General features: G+C 36.6%; 3 protein-coding genes across 3 annotated transcripts; 2 read left to right on the top strand and 1 right to left on the bottom strand.

Moving 5' to 3' along the window:
- The first annotated feature begins 2,473 nt into the window (after positions 1 to 2,473).
- Positions 2,474 to 4,243, top strand: LOC116012586 (dof zinc finger protein DOF5.7-like). The gene has a single exon (XM_031252161.1). It carries the CDS (start codon positions 2,839 to 2,841, stop codon positions 3,925 to 3,927), a length of 1,089 nt encoding a protein of 362 aa, XP_031108021.1. The 5' UTR covers positions 2,474 to 2,838; the 3' UTR covers positions 3,928 to 4,243.
- Positions 4,244 to 10,912: 6,669 nt separating this feature from the next.
- On the top strand, positions 10,913 to 11,625 carry LOC116012168. The gene is made up of 2 exons (XM_031251644.1): positions 10,913 to 11,075; positions 11,174 to 11,625. Exons 1-2 carry the CDS (start codon positions 10,913 to 10,915, stop codon positions 11,623 to 11,625), a joined length of 615 nt encoding a protein of 204 aa, XP_031107504.1.
- A 1,634-nt stretch (positions 11,626 to 13,259) lies between these two features.
- Positions 13,260 to 20,038, bottom strand: LOC116012114 (kinesin-like protein KIN-14R). Its single transcript, XM_031251584.1, has 19 exons — positions 19,627 to 20,038; positions 19,096 to 19,394; positions 18,829 to 19,000; positions 18,653 to 18,723; positions 18,393 to 18,576; positions 17,297 to 17,406; positions 17,104 to 17,203; positions 16,938 to 17,024; positions 16,654 to 16,830; positions 16,234 to 16,513; positions 15,721 to 15,882; positions 15,398 to 15,613; positions 15,284 to 15,321; positions 14,982 to 15,145; positions 14,625 to 14,876; positions 14,433 to 14,498; positions 14,253 to 14,327; positions 14,107 to 14,175; positions 13,260 to 14,016 (listed from the first exon to the last, which is right to left on the bottom strand). Exons 1-19 carry the CDS (start codon positions 19,940 to 19,942, stop codon positions 13,435 to 13,437), a joined length of 3,420 nt encoding a protein of 1,139 aa, XP_031107444.1. The 5' UTR covers positions 19,943 to 20,038; the 3' UTR covers positions 13,260 to 13,434.
- Between the last annotated feature and the right edge of the window lie 329 nt (positions 20,039 to 20,367).

Here is a 20,367-nt window from a genome sequence, read left to right as displayed (position 1 = left end):
TATGAGGGCTTAGGTGAGAACATACTTCCAAGTAAAAAGTAAGAATTGATCTGATCCATTTATCTAGGTATAGTAGATCAATTGTTGAGAGTTATTTAAAAAAAAAAAAAAAAAGGAAAGTGGTGTGGTTCGTTTTATAAATATCGTAAACTTAAAATTTTACAATAATTATAAAATTGAGCCCGTATTTCTTTTTACTAAAACCCTTAACCATTGATCAATCACGGTGGATAACTCAGATCAACCCTCACTTCGAGGCATGCTCACAAACAAATAAATAAACACATAGATACATACATACAAACAATTCGATTAACTGACAACTAAAATTTTTAAAAATCATTAACTATTAACCAAATCAAAATGTTTTAATTAAAAATGATTAATCAAAGTTTAACAATTTGGCCAATTAAATGATTTTTCCCTTAATTGTGCACTAACTCTACCTTTTTCCTGTGTTTTATAGAATTGTGGTCCTGGTAAAACACTGGCTTAACATACATTCATAGGATTAAAAATCTGTTTTAACAGCTCAGGTGAAAATGACAACAACAACAACTTCAGTTTTCAAATTTGCTTCATCAGTCTCTTGTCATCACCACTTTTCATTCAAACTTCATTAGGAAAATCATCAGTATGTAACTTCACCTTCAAGCTTCCAAATTCCATTTTCGTACAATGCTTCATCTCTAAGAATTGCATAAAATAGAAAACTTTTTGTAGTACAAATTTATCTAGTCAAAATACGTCAATTTTAAAATCTCAAACTAATTACGACGTTATATAAGATCTTGTCTGTGACATTCCCATCCATTCCAACTATAATATATATCTATCCCTACTATATTAATCAAAGAAAAAATATATATATTCTCCAAACGATATGATGAAAAATGAAATTGAGAAGGAAAGTACGTAGATTAGACAGGCAATCCAAGAAATGGAACATTAAAAGGGAGGGAGGGAGATGGTGGAGGGATGGGGTTTGTACACGTGTGAGGTTGTTTATGGAAGAGAGGGGTGGGGTTAATTGAGGTAAAAGGGACATTACATAGGAAAGAAGAGACAAGGCTGTTAGTTTTGTGTTGGCAGTATGTCTTACACCTTCTGTTCTTCAACTGCACCTCTGATCTCATCTCCCTCTCACCCTACCTACTCTGTCCTTCTCTTCTATTTATGTACTTTCTTCACACCCATACCACTCTCTATGTCTTATAGATCGAGTTCTATTATATGTACTTCTGATTCTCATTTTTTATATCACTTTATTTCATGATATGACAGATACTGATAAGTTATTTTTTAAGGCAATGTAGATTTCAATAAAAGTATCTACATTAAAATTTTGAGTGTGGTAGTAAAGAATGAGAGTCCACGTAATATTTTCTTTTCATTAATATTATATATGTATGCAGCATACATACATTCTGTGATCACATCACATCCAGAGTGTATATGAGAATGACTTTCGATTTCATTCATTGAATCTTGTCTTGTATGAATAATATTATTCTTTAATTTCTGCTTTAATAGTTTTGGTATGCAATTATGCATGCCTTTGACATTAAATTAAAAGTTTATTCTTCTCTCTACTATATAAAAGGCCAATGTTTTTGAATAATTATGGGTGAAGTTGGTCTGGGGACAAACAAGGTTAAGTTGTACAAGGTCAATAGAAAATATTCACTGGAAATCAAACTTGAAACCTTATAGTTGTCAAACAAACTGTCTGATCAAATTGGTTGTGGATTATCCTATATTTACCGTCAAATATTGCGATAAATAAATATTCAATGAAAAATAGTAAAATTATAATTAAGAAGTTATAAACAATATAACATCTATACAAAACGAAAAAAAGTAAAATCCGTGAGAATTTGTATAAAAGGAATTTGTATAAGTTATTATGTTTAACGGCATTATAATGTAACTTAGAGTGAGAAAGGCAAAGGGTAAAAAAAAAAAAGTATATAAGAAAGAAAATATAAATATACAGGTTATCATGAATTCATGATATTAGTTACACAAAATTAATTGAGTTAAAAAAGAATGTAATAATACACTAATAAGTCCTTACGTCTTTAGTAAATATTATTTTTTAAAAAAAATGTAGCATTACTCAATCTACAAATACTAATTATAGAGTAATCTATATATGTAATCACAAGAATTTATAATTTCTAGCTGTATAATACTATAATGCAATGTAATAATTGTGATCTTGGAAAATAAAATAATTTTTTTGAATACGGAAAATAAAATAATTTAAACTTGCATAAAACCAAAAAGGTTTCCTTTTATTTAAATTTACATTGTACATATTTTGGTGTTTTTATTTTCAATTTGTGATTAGACATTAATTCCCTACCCACCCACCCCCACCCTCACCCACCCACCCACCCTCCACCTCCTCCTCATGAGTATATACATACACTACCTAGTCCTTCTAGTGAGATCTGTTCTGGTCTCTTCTCTCTCTTTCTCTCTCTCTCTCTCTCATCATATGCAGCTTTATTTATTCTATCTATCTATCAGATCTAACCCCCTCAAAAACCATCTTTAGTTTATTGCCAAAAAGTTGAGAGAAAGACCTTCTTGATGGAGTTCACAAGATCATCAACCCATCAACATCCTATTATATTACAATCCCATGCATGAAATCATTCAATTATACATTCAAAACAACCTTTGCCTCTCCTAAAGGAAACTTTACAACCTTCCACCTCTCATCTCTCTTTCTTTTCTTATTATATATTCATTTATTCCTATCTTTTTTTGTGTCTGCCCATTATTAGGGTTATTACCTTTTTTTTTCTCATCAATTCTGCCCTGCAGAGAATGGACTCTAAGCCGACAGTTACCAGAGATGACACCCAACAGAGCTCCGGCAGCGGGGGCCGCAAGCCCGCCGGCGCCGCCGCGGCGCCGCCGGCGGAGCAGGCGTTGAAGTGCCCCAGATGTGATTCTCCCAACACAAAGTTTTGCTATTACAACAATTATAGCCTTTCTCAGCCCAGGCATTTCTGCAAGACGTGTAGGAGGTACTGGACGAGAGGTGGGGCTTTGCGGAGCGTACCCATCGGCGGCGGCTGCCGGAAAAACAAGAAAATGAAGTCCTCCTCCTCTTCCTCGTCGGCGTCCAGGCTTTCCGGTGACTCCACGGGCTCCTCCGGGATCGGCGGCGGGTTTAAATTCTTTAACAGTCTCTCCCCCGCCATGGATTTTCAGCTCGGAGGGTTGAATTTCTCTACCATAAACAACGTTAACCCTCCCACCGCCGCCATTTTCGACCACTACTCCGCCTCTTCCCCGGTTATCCCATCAAACCCTTGCTTCAATCTTGACCCGCCGCCGGGAACCGCCGCAAACTCCGTTCTGGGTTTCAATTTTTCTTTCCCTTCTATCCTAAAACGCCAGGGAGGAGAAAACACCTCGGCCGGGTTTCAAGAAATGGGCTCAAATATTCATCATCATCCTCAAGATAACAACAACAACAACAATAACAACAACCACCTGGCTTCTTCAATCGAGTCATTGAGTTCAATCAACCAAGAACTCCACTGGAAACTTCAGCAACAAAGGCTAGCCATGTTCTTCGGTGGAGAAACCCAGAAAGAGATGATAAGCACTGCTAATAACAACTCATCCATTCCTGTTAACGAGAGCCAGATGATTCAGAAACCCCAGCCTATCTTGTTCCAGAATCTGGACATTTCTAAACCCGAAGCTTTTGATGGCAAAGACTGTGGAGAAAATGGGAGCGCGAGCTTAGCTACTGAATGGCTATTTGACAACACTTATGCACAGGTAAATCCCAGTGCAACAAACAACACCGCACCCGGGAATGGGAATGAAAACTCCACAAATTGGAATGGGTTTCAGGCTTGGTCCTCATCCAACATGAATCACTATAATTCCTTGCCATAAGCCCCGCCGGCCTCCTCAATCAGGGAAAAGAAAGAATCAATTTTTATCCCTCCTTTCTTCCATTTCAATAGCTGTGTTCTTTGTTTAATTTATCAAGAAGGAAAAAAAAAAAAAGTTCATTATTAGCTGGCTAGGAACAATGTAATTAGGTTATTTTTCAATCCTTTTTTCTCGTTGAGTTGCATCAATTCAGTAATTAAGATAAGCAAATACTGAATCTTTTCAATAGTCATCAATTATTATGGTTCCCCGTCGTTTGTTTTTGCATGTATTATGTCTTTCATTGAATTCAAAAAATTGCTTGTAATTAATTCCATATTGTCATTCTCCCCCTCCCCTCTTGTTCTTTGTTTTGATATGGTGTAATTGTTTAAGTAATTTCACCCGGTTAGTAAAAGTATATATTATAATCTCGTGTAATCATTGTTAGAAAGTATTTAATTGTAATGATTATTAGGCAAAAATTTATCTCAAACTAGATGAAACAAAAGAAAATTTAAAATAAAAATTCTTGTACTTGGAATATCTACTGTACTGTTATATATATTAATTAATAGAATAGTAAGTTATTTAATTCGTATAAATAAAATGTTGAGTCAGTACTCAGTACTCTTCTTCATCAGTTCTGAAGTTTCACTGTCTGAGTTTGTTATTTCAGTCTCCTCAGCTACTGGCACTATATATATATATATATATATATATATATATATATATATAGGGTCAGGTTCATGTGTGAACAGTACTTTCCGTGCGATCACTCAAGGTACGCATAAATGCACCACAAAGTATTCAGAAGTGCACCACTAGATGTGGTGCGCTGTGGTGTGTTTTTTTGGTGTGGTGCATTTCATTATGATGCATCTGTGAACACTTTATGATGTATTTTCACATACCTAATGATAAATTCATACCAACTACACAGATCGAAAACACTATCCGCATTTGTACCAGTATCTATATATATATTTATATGTGTGTGTAGTACTGTACTTTATCTATAACACTGTGATCGATGACTTATAAGTCCCTCTGCTCTGAAGTCTGATCTGCCTTTTTAGTTATTACTGCCATTTACTACACTGTTTGAACCAAGCCTAGCCTAGCCTAGCTTCTTCCTTGCTAGATAGCTACCTAGCTAGCTGTGCTTCCCTTTATGCTTTTGTGTCTCCATCTCTCAAACACACACTGTCTAGGGTTTTATAAATTTCCATAATATATAATTAGTTGCAGCATTATATTATATGTCTGTATGTGTGTGTATTTATACACACACATATATGAGTTATAAGAGAAAGGAAGAGAAGATTTAGGTATTTCCTATTCCAGCAGCATTATTGTCATGCCTTAAAAAATATGGAAAAAAGTGCTTGTTTTCTTCCTTTTTCTAGTCCATTAATAGGACCGGACTAATTAAAACAATGTAACGCAAATATATGGATGTAATAATTTCGTACACATGGACCAGGGTTCATGTTGCATTGTGTATCAAAATGAAGTTCAGATTATTTGTTTACAGTTAATCTAAAATATGTCTGCAATTACGTGTCTGTGAATAAATTAAATATTTTTGGACCAGAATCCACAATGCAATGTGGACCATGGGAGAGTTACTTATTATCATCATATATATATGTAACATGAGAGAGCAATGATTAAGGGAGTTTGATTAGCAAAAGGACAGTAGATTAATGAAGAGGATGGATGGCCTAGTCACGAATTGGGAGCTGTAACGTACTGATTGTTAGCTTTTTTTGTCTCATCTCACCCCGGACTTGATGTTACGTTTGCCACTTTAACGTGAACACATTATTGTTTGATTGCTACTTCTACTTGTATAATGTTCCTTATTCTTTATGCCCATTAAAAATTGTATAAATACAAGGAAGAAATTAAAACTAGCTTGTTAAATACATAACCCCAAATAAAATCCCACCATAATAATTATATTAGTTTTTTCAATTAATTTGTGAATAAATTAATTGTGGAAGTGATTATATATACGAGTTTGTAGATAGATATATGTTGCAGTCATTGTGTAGGCTTGGAAAGGATAAGTTCTAACTTGTAGCCGACCTGTTAACCATGAGAACATGCATACTCATGTGCTTCTCTGCATCTTCTAATTTTATGACATCATATATAAATATGTGTGTGGGGGAGAGAGCTCAAATGCAGCCATACCTTATCGTGCGACTGCACCATTAGGTATGTAAAAACGCACCAATAATATTAGAAAATGCATGACAAATTTATATGTGTGTGCGCGCGCGCGCGTGTGTGTATCAGTGTATGTATGTATGTCAGTTCAAATGTGGTCAGACCTTAACGTGTTAAGGTGTGGTCGATGCGACAGCACCATTAGGTATGCAAAAACGCAGCAATAGTGTTAGGAAAACGCATAACAAAGAAATGCACAAATACACTACAAAACAAACCATTAGATACGCAGTACGCATAAACGCACCACACAACAGTGTTTGGAAACGCACGATTAGGTGTTGTGAGATAGGATGTATTTTTTGGTGTTAGGGGCAAATTAAATTATGGTGTGTAACTAGGTATACATAGGTAGATGATGGGAAGTTCATCATCATAAGTCATGATGTTCATGCAGGCAGCTAGGGATTTAAATTGACAGTTGAAGAGGACAGCAGCATGCAAATGCAATGCACAACAACGTATGTATGGTACGAATTGGAAGCTTCAATTCACTTCCATATGACAAATCCTTCACGTTATTTACGCATCCCTTCATTTTCGTCTCACGGGCCTCTCCCCATCTCTTATTTCTCAATTGACGATTTTGTACGACATCTATCGTATACCATCACGGCTCATTTTACACAAATAAATAATTTTTAGTATAATCATAACGTATGTATCTTATAGTGTCATAAATAAATTCGTAAAAATGGAAGTGGGCGGGCGGGTGTATATAAGAGACAGAAGAAAACGATGATATGATAGCGGCCTGACGCGGGAGATTATGGGAGTTACGTTGCGGTGGAGCAGTATAGTGGGCCTGGATCGGAGTTGCGTTTTGTTTGGTTGTGAAACGAGAAAAATGCATATATACATGCAACCTATAATAATATAATGTTGGTCACATTATCCATCATTAGAGACTTGGCCCTTAGCATCATAACCTTTTAGGCATTATTACAAGTGGGGTGTTTGTGTTTGTTCCGCTTTCACACTACTTCCACCATTTTTTAATTTTTAAAATCGCCAATGCCCTACATGCCTAAGAGTGGCAATCATTATTACATGATGAATTATTTGTATAAATCATAAATAAAAAGTATAATATACTAAAAATATATTATTTGTATAGGCAGAGTACATTTGAAAGTACATTATTTTTTATATATTATCAAATAATGTATATTCAGTACATAAATAATGTACTTTTAGTATATTAAAAATGTATATTGCATTATCGTGAATCATGCTTTTAATGAATATAGTTAACATATTATGTGTTTTCAATTTATTTACAGTAACATAATTTATTAATTGAATATACATAACATATTAAATGTAGACACATTATTTTAGACCCTAATTTATGGTATAACAATTACAGTGTCACCAATCACCACGCTGGTTGCGATTGCAACGAAACCAAAACTCCCTTTCCGTTTTCAATTGCAACTTTAACCGCTTAAGTTTTTCCTAATTTAGAAAATTGAGAATTGGTTTTTTTTTTTAATAATTATATCAATAGTTTTGTTGTATTGGTGTTTCTATACTAGTTGTTTCGGATCAGTAATCCAAGATTTGGTTTCAATTCTGAACATTTACGATTTGAGAATATATTTAAAATCAAACTCAAAATTTTATAAGAAAGATTTAATCCTATGAACTAACGGTTCAAGTTTTTTTTTTTTTTTTAATATTTTTATTATTTTTAAAATTCTAAGTTTCTTTACTTCAATCTTCAGAATTGTAAATTAAAATTTACAAATTCAAGCTAAGTGTAGTTGTCATGTTTATCATGAGGCATACATAATGGATTGGAGAAAGCCATGCATAATGAGGGGTGGATCGAGATGAGTGTCTCATTTTAATTTTTTAATTTTTTTTAAGAACTGCATGACACTCGTCAATAAAAGATAATACAAAGAATGACTCATACTATTCTTTGATATTCTAAATATATAAATCACTTAATTACAATAAAGTAGGCCGGTGAGTAAGGAAAAAGTATCCTGAAGCCACTCCAAACAACGTCATTAGTCTACTAAAAACAAATGCAATCTACTAAAAACAAATGCAATGCAAGTCATTTTAGTAGATAGAAATCCAAATATTAGTTAGTGACTTGCAATAGTAAGTCATTACTTAAGGTTCTGGTGAAATTTTGGCAAACTCTGAAGACAAAAATCGACAACTAGCGAACGACTGTTGGCTGCCTTTTTTCCCATTGTAGGCACCCGTGAGTTGTCGCCTTTAGAGAAAAAGGCGACCAGCATGTCAACTTCTCTAATGAGGAAGGCAACAGGGACCAATCGTCAGCCGTCAATTTTTGTCACCAAAGTTAGCCAGAACATCCCTTGGACCTTAATGACCTACTATTGCATGTCACAACTGATTTTATAATTTCAATGCACTAAAATAACATATTGATATGCTTAATTACAACTTTTAAAAATTTAGGGGTTTAATTGATTTTTCGTATAAAGTTCATGATTATATTTGACCATTTTTAATCAGTTTGACTCAAATATAAACCTTATGCACACAAATAATGAACTATAAATATTGAATCCTCAAGTTATTTTCAGACTATTTTATACACATCCAAATACTGAACATTATGTATAAAAATAATGTATTATATACATAAACTATAATGTATCTTATGTATAAAAATAATATAGCATATGCATGGTCATGCAAATGTGCAGGCCATAGTCCACCTATTAAGTGTCACTATGAGCCTGGATTAAACTTTAAAATGCTAGTATGGGCTTGGGCCACATAAGACACATACAAATACGGGAATATGAATAAAATTTCAAACCACCTCTGTTTTTAGAATGAATCAGCTATGTATGATTTTTCCCTCTCATCCCTGTTGATGAGCTTCTCCCTCTTGTCCTAGTTTGACAAGCCTTTGGTTTTTTATTTGTATTTCTCCCTCATTGGTTTTGCATTATCTCTCCCTGAGGCTGTGGAATTGCACACAGTGAAGTTACGGACCTTCCAATGAGCTTTATATCATGGAATTGCCGGGGGCTTGGCAACCCAGTTACAGTTCAAATTTTAGTGGATATAATCCACACGAAGAAGCCAGTTTTATTATTTCTTAGGGAAACTAGACTTGGTTTTATTAGAATGGAAGACATTAGAAGGAGGTTGGGATTTGATTATCTATTTATAGTGGATAGTGTAGGGCTCAGTGGTGGATTGGCCCTCATATGGAAAAAAGAATTGGAGATCAGTATCTTGAGCCACTCGGTTAACCATATCGACACTTCGGTTAGGACAGCAGCAACATCTCCGATATGGCGGTTCACGGGCTTCTATGGATGTCCTGAAAGACATAGGCGGAGAATTTCCTGGGCACTTCTCAAGCAGTTATCTCTTAACAATTCTCGTCCTTGGTTATTGTTGGGAGACTTTAACGATATACTGGTTCCAGAGCAGAAGATTGGTGGTGCTCCTCAACCAGTCTGGCTTATGCAAGGTTTTCAAGAGGCCATTGACTTCAGTGGATTAATGAATTTCAATTTCCATGGATTTCAGTACACTTGGGAACAGAGGTATGACCAATTGGGTAAGAGAAAAACTTGATCGTATTCTTGTCAGCTACGGATGGCTGGATATTTTCGAAGCTGAATCCTTTGAGGCCCCAATGAGTGATCACTTATCTCTTGCAATTTGGCCCTATTCTACGACGCAAACAAGGGGGCGAAGGAGGTTTAAATTCGAAAATTACTGGTTAAAAAGAATCCCATTGTAGAGAGATTGTTCATCAGAGTTGGAGTAGTACAGTTGGAATTTATCTATTGTCCAGGTTCGAAATCTGCAGCCTTGCTGTTTGGAAATGGGGAAAGGACTTCAACAAAAATATGAAACCCCAAATTGAACAACTCAGAAGGCAAATGGGCTTCCTACGGGCTAAGACGGACAGTCAGAGCATTATGAAATTCTCTAAAATCCAGAAATTATTTATAGAGCTCCTTGATAAACAAAATCAATTCTGGAAGCACAGGGCTAAACTGTTCTGGTTTAAAGGGGGTGATAATAACACAAGATTCTTTCACAATGTTGTCAAACAGCGGAGGAGGAACAATGAAATTCAAAGACTTCGTAATCAGAGAGGAGAGTGGGTTGAACAAGGTCCAGAATTTGATGCACTGGTAAGAGACTACTTTATTCAGATTTTTTCCAGTAAGGCCAGCAATTGTAATCCAGTTCTAAACTGTATTCACCATAAAGTGTCTAGTACTCAAAATATAAATCTTCTGAGGAAATTTATGAGTACTGAGATCAAGAAAGCAGCCTTTGGAATGCACCCTAATAAAAGTCCAGGTTTTGATGGTTTTAACCCGGGTTTCTTTCAAACTTACTGGGATATCTTGGGGGAAAGTATCCTCCACTTCTGTAATGATTTTATGGACACTGGCAAGTTACCTGCTGGATTAAACACAACACAAATTGTATTGATTCCTAAAAAGACTAATCCAGAATCCATGGGTGATCTAAGGCCAATAGCTCTATGCTCTGTGGCCTACAAAATTCTTGCCAAAGCATTAGCTAATAGACTAAAAATTCTCCTGAATGGTATAATCTCAGACTCTCAAAGTGCCTTTGTTCCCGGTAGGCTAATAACAGATAATATAATGATCGCATTTGAGATGCAACATTACTTGAAAAGGAATCCCAAGGCAAAGTTGGATATGCGGCTCTGAAACTAGATATTAGCAAAGCATATGACAGATTGAAGTGACAGTTGCTTCGTGATATTATGCTCAAAATGGGATTTGATGAAAGGTGGGTTCGTCTAGTGATGGAATGTGTAACTTCAGTGGATTATATAGTTTTGAACAAAGGAAAGAAGATAGGGCCAATCAAACCAGAGAGGGGGCTGAGGCAAGGTGATCCGATCTCACCTTATTTGTTTATCATAGTGGCGGAAGGTCTTAGTGCAATAATAAGAGACTATGAAAAAAGGGGTCAATTACATGGTATTTCTGTGGCAAGGAATGCTCCCCTATTAGTCACTTATTTTTTGCAGATGATAGCTCCATCTTCTTCAAGGCTTGCCCGGAGGAAGCATATAATCTCAAACATCTTCTGCAGCAGTACGAATTGGCCTCAGGGCAGCGCATAAATCTGGAAAAATCTACATTAACATTCAGTGGAAACATCTCTGGAGATATGAAGGAATCAGTGGGGAACATCCTAGGAATCCAGCTTGGAGGGAGTAATGGCAAATATCTGGGTCTCCCAATGATGATAGGCAGGAATAAGAAAGAGATTATGAGCTTCATTAAACAACGGATAGTCAATCGCATTCATGGATGGAATCATAGATTTATTTCTCGAGCGGGAAGGGAGATTCTTTTAAAAACAGTCCTTCAGGCTCTCCCTACATATGCTATGGGTGTGTTCTTAATGCCTAAGGGTCTTGTTAAAGACATAGAAATGATTACGAACTCTTATTGGTGGAAAGGGGGAGGGGGTTAAACCAGAGGTATAAATTGGAAATCATGGAATCAACTCTGTAAACCGAAGAAATGCTTGGATTCAGAAATCTTCAAGATTTTAATCTGGCTCTTCTCTGCAAACAGGCATGGAGATTAACTCAAAATCCTGAGTCCCTAGTAGCTAAAATATACAAAGCAAGGTATTATCCAAATTCATCTTTTTTGGAGGCAAGGCTTGGCTATAACCCATCTTTTATCTGGAGCAGTATGATGGCTACACTGGACATTATCCGAAAACATACGAGGGTGGAGGATTGGGAATGGGGATTCAGTTCAGATTTGGGGGATAATTGGTTGCCTAACAAGTCAAACTCAAAAGTGACATTCTACCCTTACCCTCTCATGGAAAACTCTAAAGTGGCAGATTTGATTGATCCCAACACACTTCACTGGGATGTAGACATCATTCGAAACATATTTAATAACAGGGATGTTGATCTTATCATAAAAATACCATTACCTAGACAACAAGTGCAAGATAAAACCATATGTGGGCCTGAGGAGAATGGAAACTTTTCGGTGAGGAGCTGCTATAGAGTATTAAGTGGCGAACAAAGGGAGGAGGAAATCCAAAAGTGGAGCAGCGTTTGGCAAAGTAATGTACCTCCAAAGATTAAAACTTTCATTTGGCAAGCATGCACAATGTGTCTTCTTACCAAAGACAACCTTAGGAAGAAGCATATTAATTGATACGTGCCTCTTGTGCAATAGAGAAAGAGAATCCATTTTTCATCTGTTTGTTGAGTGTGATTATGCGGGTGCTTGCTGGAACTATCTCAGAATTCAAACACCACCTGGAACTTGGGACAGCTTCCATGATTGGATTAACAATGTGGCAGATTCTCTAACAAGCAACCAATTGTGCATCATATACATGGTATGTTGGAACATTTGGACTTTGAGGAATAACATCTTATGGAGGAACCAACCCTTGGAGTCAGCAACTACCACGGTCACGAGAGCACAAAGATACTATGCAGATTGGAAGGAAGCTACAACACACAGGCAAGATGTTCGGACGGATGGGAGAGCAGAAGAACACTGGACTAAACCTCATCATGGCTTCCTAAAATTAAATGTTGATGCAGCAATTAATAAACAAGAAGCTTGCATGGGATTTGGTTGTGTGCTTAGGCATGATCAAGGCTCCTTTGTAGCTGCTAGAGGCTCCAAATGGAAAGGATCTTACACCTCAAGAGAGGCAGAGGCAATAGCAATCAGAGAATCTCTTAGCTGGCTTAAAACTTTTAACAGAGATAGAGTGATCATTGAGACCGGTTCACTCCAAGTGGTACATGATTGATTGCAAACACAGGAAGCTCTTCCTTTCACATACTGCTGCAAGATATTAAAAACTTGTTGAGTGTGTTCACTCATACTAGTTTAGTCTTTGTCAAACGATCTGCGGATCAGGCAGCCCATCTGTTAGCTAGGCGGTCTGTTTCTATGTCAGATTGTTCAGATTGGTTTTCGAACCCTCCATCTTTTATTTGTGATGTATTATGTACTGATTTGAATTAATACTATGTTTCTGATTCGCAAATATATATATATATATATATATATATATATATATATATATATATATATATATATATAATTACAGGATAACTCTTTACGAGATAGTAAACCTAAAAGTCGAGTTATCTGTCTAGGTTACACATATAAAAAAATACATCAAGTCAGTCATATTTGTTAATGGGTTATGAAGACAAAGACAATACACACAACACACACTGATGAAGACAATATAAGTTGGCTTCAAATTTGAACTACCTTAGCTTGTTGTTTATCTTGACCAGATCCTTTTCTTGGAATCCCTGTCTTTAACTCCCTGAACTGGATCTCCTCTGCTCATATTGCTACGCGCCACAGGCCTCTGAGCCGCAGCAGCAGTTAAGCTTGGCTTGGTGGTGGGTTTTACAGTCCCAACAAACTGCTTCGGAGGGGGATCAGATTTCCTGCCCCTCGCCATTGGCACAAAACCACCATTGCTGTTCTCAACTTCGTTTCTTGATAATCGCTTCCTCCTTATTTCATGCACGAGGGTTTCGTGTTCCTTTCTTTTGCTTAACGAAGAAGTTGGAAGGATGACGACGGTGTTATTGTTCTCTGGTTCGCTGTTTGTGGACAAGCGCTTCCTCCTAACTTCTTGAACCGCAAGCTCCTTCTGCTGCTTTGGGAGCCCATGACTGGATTGGAAGTTGAGAGAATTTGAATTTCTTAGAATGTGGTGGTCCTCGGTTACATTCATAGGTTGTTCATCCCTGCAGGAGGGAGGAGGACACTTGCCTTCATGAGGGGTGATGGTGATGGACTTTACTGCCAATTGCTGTTCTTTCTCCCTCACCTTCTCTTCCAGTTCCTTAATCTAACACAAACGGGTAAATCAGACAATGAATACAATTAGATAATGATACGCCGTGTGAGATTTGAAGTTGCGGATGGAAAAGAATAATACCCTTTCGTGCAGTAAGGCAGACTCGGAGTTCTTCTCGTGTTCTTTCAGTTTCTTCTCGAGCTCCTCAACCTGGGAAAGCAATTCCGGGTGTTAAATGATTTTTCTGGGAAAACATAAATTGCCGAGTTGGGGTGCTATAGTGAAACCTTGAGTTGAAGGATGATAGAACGAGACTCGGATTCTTGTAATTGCTCCTTCAGCTTGTTTTCGACATCCTTGACCTGCTTTTACAAGCACCATGAAATCAGATCTCCAGAAGAAAGAATGCACACACAGTAATTATTCCATCATATTTTTCAGAAAGAAATGTTCTCTAAATACAGAACCTTATTTTTATAGTTTTCATATTCAAACTGCCCTTGTTCTCTCAGCTTTTTCTCTAGATCAGCAACCTTCAGCAGTGACAAGAAGAGGAAATTGATCAGAATCACAAAATTATCAGAAGATAAAAAAAAAAAATTAAAAAAAAAAAAGCAACCTTCCTACAATTCAATCTCACACAAAACTAGAAAGCCAACCTTTTGTTGAAGAGTGGCACAAGTTTCTTCACTCCCCTTCAATCTATCAGAAATATGAAATATTTGCTTTTCAGACTGGGAATGCAATGATGCCTTCAATTCAAGCTGAGCTTTCAATTCCTTGATTTCATCTTGTTGGCTTTTGGAAACCTGCTCCTTCTCTCTTCCCCTACTTTCTATACTCCGCAGACTCTCTTCAAGCTTCTTTAGGGACTCATCTTTAGATCTGGATTCATGCTTTGCCTTATCAAGCTGCCAGAAACAGAAAGAAGAATGATTGACACAAGTTAAAGAGAAAAGGGAAGAATGATAGGGAAGTGTTTATGAGCCAACTCATTCATTTAACACTGAACATACCATCATTTTCAATTTTTGGAGCTCACTTGTATCAACTTGTTTTCTTGCAGGGCCCAACTCAATCCCTCGAACCCTGGTGGCGAAGTTCAGTGAGCTCAGAGTTTCACTTACATCCTTGTCGGAAGGACTAATTTGTACAAACATTAATGTTTTGGAGTCGCCACCTGCAAAAAATTTAGTTTGTTAAAGGAAAAACATAGGAAGGTTACTGATTCCAATGATAGGATGTTAAATGAATGGGCCAAACTGTATTTTACTCGATCTAAGAAAGCAATAAAAACTCAAACCGCTACTATGCTTACCTAATGAATCTTGGAGTAGATGTGTCAGCTTGGAGTTCCTAATGACAACATAAAGTTAATATACATAGACGAACCTTTAAAATCAAGAAACTAAAAATTGATATATCTCTAAACCTGTAAGGAATGTGGCTGCTTTTATTTGCTAAAGCTGATATCACATCTCCTAAAGCTGAAAGTGATCTGTTGATGTTTTGAGCTTCCTTGAGGCGATCACCTTGCACATCAGTCTTTGCAAGTCTCTCACTGCCTGCCAAATCAACAAGCCAAAGCTTGCTCTTTGTGCATTCACCAGTGATCAAGTTCTTTGCTCTTACCATTATGCAAAGCATGCTAAAACAGAAGAAGAAGGGCAATATAAGAAATGCTTTAGTGATTTATTGAACTTGTAAGAATCTGTGATTCACCAAGATGCAGAAAGGATCTCAAATATGTGTTACCAGTGAGAACGGCTACTATGTTCATTCACATTGTTGGATCCAACAGCCCGTGCACTACTTCCAGCCTGCAACACACTCCATACTTCATTAATATTCTCAACTCTAGCTTCCACTATTCCTGGTATATGATGAAACCCTTCAGAAGCTTGTTTAATCTCCAATCTGATAACAGCACGGAAAGATAAAAAGTTAGAGGGCACTTTTTCTTTTTTTTGAGTACTATCGACTCTATTTCAAGGTAATATATGTTCAATATACTTTCTCCATCTGTTGTAGCCTAAAGAGTCAATAGACCATCACCAGGGTTCAATGCTGTGATCTTTCCTCAAGGAGAGCCACAGAGGTGCCAATAGAGCACAAGATGCTTGGCAGTTAGAGGGCACTTGATGATAATGAAAATTGCTAAACTTGAGCAAGGCAACATTTTACAATGAAGAAAGCAGCTCTTTCGTAAGTAGAGAGTGCTAGTTGTCTACAAGAATGTAATGTGAAAAAAGAGGATAATGAATTTACTTCTTTGATGAAGATGACGATGATGTAGACAATAGGTCCCTAATCTGTTCATTATAGACTTCAAGCACACTGACAGATATATCATAGGTGAAAGTATCACCCCTCTCCTTGGAAATTTTAAACAATTCTTCAAGGGTGCGGTAATTGACTCCCCTGTTCCCCTCATTACCCTCCATTGTGAATGTTTTCCCAGTTCCTGTTTGCCCATAAGCAAAGATGCAAACATTGTACCCATCTAAAACTGAAATTACCATAGGCGAGGCATCGGCATAGACATCAACTGTTAACAACAAAAAAAAGGAATGAGATTCAGTGCAAACTATTATAAAACACAATCTTTGCCACTTCTAGTAACCACAAAAACACCTATTGTTTCTAAGTGTCTGCATACACAAAGATGATGCAGAATATATGTCACACCTTGATCATCTTTCGGTGTGTAGACACGGTCAAACTTGAAGGTCTTTTTGGTGGAGCCACCATTTATGACGCCAAGTTCTCCATCCTTAGCTGCATCAAAGTCCACAACCATCGAAGACCCTGCAGAGACCTCTGCTTTGTTCAATGGACGGCACCGACAAAATACCCTAATATTTCCTGGCATTTGTAGTGACAGTGTATAAGTAACTGAATAAAAGAAAATGAACTTAATTCACACACTTATGCAATATCTGACAAATATAAACAAAATACATTTAATGCACCTTTTGCCTCCTGAACTTCATTAAAGAGCTTTCTTCTCTTTGCTTGCTCTTCATTGTACTTAAATTTAAGATCCTCGCATTGCTCAACTGCATATGGTCCACTTAGGTCACTCAATGCAAAATAAATATGCAAGGTTATATGACACTAAGTATAGTCAAAACTAACCAAGTGATTGAACTGCAAAGACCATTTTACTCAAGTCAGGGATTGAATCAACACACTCATGTGCGTCACGTGAAAGCTGAGAATGCTCTTGTTTCATAATCTGCAAAGTATCATACACAGCTTTCTTAAGAAATCATTCAAGTTTTAACTTAAAACGGATTTCTAATATGTTGTAATGGAAATCATGGAATACCTTTACTTTCTGCTCTAGATTACTTATTGCCCCACGCCAGACTTGTTTATCATGCTCATACCTACTTGAGATCTCTGTCAGCTTCAAAGCTTGCTTCTCCAAATTTTGATCTACAATATGTAAAAGTCTCTTCAAATTTTCAAATAAAAGAATAGCATATAATTAAAGTTCAGAAGGTCAAGGTCTCACTTTGACTGAAAAGTAAATGAACAGTGAAAACTTGTTCGTTTTCATGCAAGAAATTTTTTTAAAGCAGACAACACAACCCTATTCTACTTGAGCTGACCCAGTGACCTAAATGAATTTTGATTCATCCGGGAATTATTCTTCAAAGTGAATAAAGACATTGTAATAGTTAATCATGCAAGTCAAAAGTACAGCAATTAGGAGTAGGATTTAGCTTTTTTCAGAAAAATCAACATAAATTAGAAGCCTGATTTACATTTTCCAGAAACATTATTGATGTATCTTGTTTATTATGAATGAAATGGAATGATTACTCAAAGCAACAGAAATAATGCCTGGGCATAATGCAACAATCACTATATTAGCACTGCTTACTTCTACAGGGAGGGGCAAAGTCACTGTTGGACCCTAATGAAACTTAATGCACCTATACAAGCCTTTAAAAATCAGCTAAACTAAACCAGCAACTCCAGCAATAAATGATCTTCTACTTTTTAGTTTTAAAAGAAAGCAGGATATTTTTTCACTTTACATCACTAAACTACAGCTAAGTCAAAGGTTCTGCAGCAACAGTAAGAAAGAAAGGGTTTTCTTTGTTTATTTGTTTTGTTTTTTTCATTCAAAATGAAGTTAAGGCAAATGTCAATCTTTTTTTTTTTGAGAGTTCAGTTGAAGCTTTCCAATCATAAGTAGGACAGGAATAAAAATTTTAAATATGAAACAGGAAAAAGAATAAGAAGAATCACAAAAAATGTAATTACAAATGAAAAACTGAAAAAGAAGCTAAGAACAAATGGAAAACTCAAAACGACGAAACGTTTTATCTATATCTACATCATATCCCTAATAGCATTATGAAATATATTCTCTTCTTCAAATTAATAAAGCTCATTGAACTCTTTTTGCTTACCCAAGGAATATGTCTGAAATGTCTTATTGTCAAGCTCCATCCTAACCTTCTCAAGATGCTGATTAGCTGCAGAGACAGACATCCAGGACTGGTAGCATTCATCTGTCTTGCGCTGCAATAGTTCACTCAGCTCTTGTATCTTCTTCTCATATTTGGCTGTTGATTGCATTCGCATTGCTTTTTTCTGCATCAGTTCCAGATACTCAGGAAAATGTTATGAGAGATGCCAAATTTTACAAAACAAAGGTTACTTTAGTTACCTGAGCCAATGGAAATTCTACCTCAGCAGTGCAGTTTGTACAAATAAGATGTTCGCCTTTTGCCTGACTAGCTGTAATCAGGTAAAGATACCTCAAGAAACTATTTTTCTTAAACTTGTTTTTTCAAATGCAGTTACATATATCTTTAAAAATTGCTTAATGAAAAGATGAGTAACCTGACACTTCTGGTGCTTTCCTTATGCAAATGCCACTAACTACGGGACTTCCAATAATCCCTTCAAACTTTATAGCAAGCACCCCGTCATCTTTGATAGAAACCCTAGAGTCAATTAATTGCAGTGGTTTATTGGCTCCAACAACAGAGAAGATGTCAAAATCAGAAAGAACCTGCATTTCAAAATATAAACTCCAGTATTAAAAAACTCAAATTTTAGCATAAAGCTCTATGACTTAATACAACACTTCGTTCCCTATCAACTTACCTTTTCGTCCTGAAGGAACACGTTGAACACTCTCATTCCTTTAGGCCCATTAATGTTTATAATCTCTACAAAGTGAAGATCCACAAAGTATTCCCCATGAGGAAGATTGGGAACATGGTAGGTAAAGTTCCCTAACCGTGCTGACTGATATATGAAGGGATAATCTCCACCCTCAGCAATAAACTCTTCGGTTTGAAATGTATTTCCTCCTTGGAAAAATTTGTCAGGCATAAAGCTAATACTTGAATCGGACTCTATTGATGCCTCCGCACCAGCATTAATAAAATACACAATGTCCTCTATTCAAAGGCAGCAAAATAGAGTGAAATCAGTACACATGACTTCTATTAAACTTCTCTAATATTTTTCCAGATAGCTCATTAAAGTGTTATAGAAACGCAATTGTGTAGTCTCATTAAGTTTCCTAACAATTTTATCAGAAACTATTGGATTTTTTTCCCCAATTTGCCTCTAAACGAAAACGTTCTCAAATAATCAAGAAATATAAGGAAATTACGAATTTCAACCAACCTGTACAGCAGGGATTGCAAAACCCTCTCGGGACAAGTCTTGAACCCGAATCACATATCATAGATTCGGCTAAGAACATCTGATTTTCGTCTTGCTCAATTGCAGACACACAAACCGCTTCTTGACCTAGTGTTCCGCTTGGGACAACAACTCTTGCACCCCAATCACAGCCCACCGGCTCTGGCAAGAACTGCAAGTTCTCGCCTTCACCGATCGGTTCTTGGACCGAGGGTTTTGACCAGTCTGAAACAAGCGGGTCTGGGAAATGGATGTCCGCCGGGTTTTTCTCAAACGGGTCCGGAAGCAGGGTTTCCATGGAATTCGGAGATACGATATTCTGGGAAAATGAGAATTTCTTGACGCTCAGAGAGAGAAGATAGAAGAGGAGAGCTAATTGTCGTACTCAACAATCGAGCGGACCTGTATAAAAGTGCTGGTGTGTCTTTGTTTGGAAAAAAGTAGTTCAAATTTCAATCTGATGACCGTTTGAAGACATGACCGTTATGAATTATGATCAAATCGTTATCGGGCCATTGTAGATTTCTCTATTGGGCCATTATTTGTCAAGCTTAGCCCCATAATAATAAACCTAAATACTTCACCTTCAGACCCAAATAGCATTATTGTTTTGCTAGGCAAATTAGTCCAATTATACCATAGACCATGGTCTACTTTGAATTGTAGATTCTAATCCAAAAATAACCTTCAAATTCTGTATATGTAGTTGATACATTTTATACA

The sequence above is a fragment of the Ipomoea triloba genome, chromosome 3, assembly GCF_003576645.1.
Source record: "Ipomoea triloba cultivar NCNSP0323 chromosome 3, ASM357664v1".
Taxonomy (NCBI): domain Eukaryota; kingdom Viridiplantae; phylum Streptophyta; class Magnoliopsida; order Solanales; family Convolvulaceae; genus Ipomoea; species Ipomoea triloba.
Note: the sequence above shows the minus strand (reverse complement) of the source record. Positions and strands in the feature narration are given on the sequence as shown.

Coding starts and splice junctions, on each gene's coding strand:
- LOC116012586 (XM_031252161.1), top strand. CDS start 2,839: ATGGACTCTAAGCCGACAGTTACCAGAGATGACACCCAACAGAGCTCC.
- LOC116012114 (XM_031251584.1), bottom strand. CDS start 19,942: ATGGAAACCCTGCTTCCGGACCCGTTTGAGAAAAACCCGGCGGACATC. Junction 15,146..15,283: donor TCTACTCCAAGATTCATTAG/GTAAGCATAGTA, acceptor AATTTTTTGCAG/GTGGCGACTCCAAAACATTA. Junction 14,328..14,432: donor ATGAAAACTATAAAAATAAG/GTTCTGTATTTA, acceptor TTGTAAAAGCAG/GTCAAGGATGTCGAAAACAA.
- LOC116012168 (XM_031251644.1), top strand. CDS start 10,913: ATGGGATTTGATGAAAGGTGGGTTCGTCTAGTGATGGAATGTGTAACT. Junction 11,076..11,173: donor GTTTATCATAGTGGCGGAAG/GTCTTAGTGCAA, acceptor TATTTTTTGCAG/ATGATAGCTCCATCTTCTTC.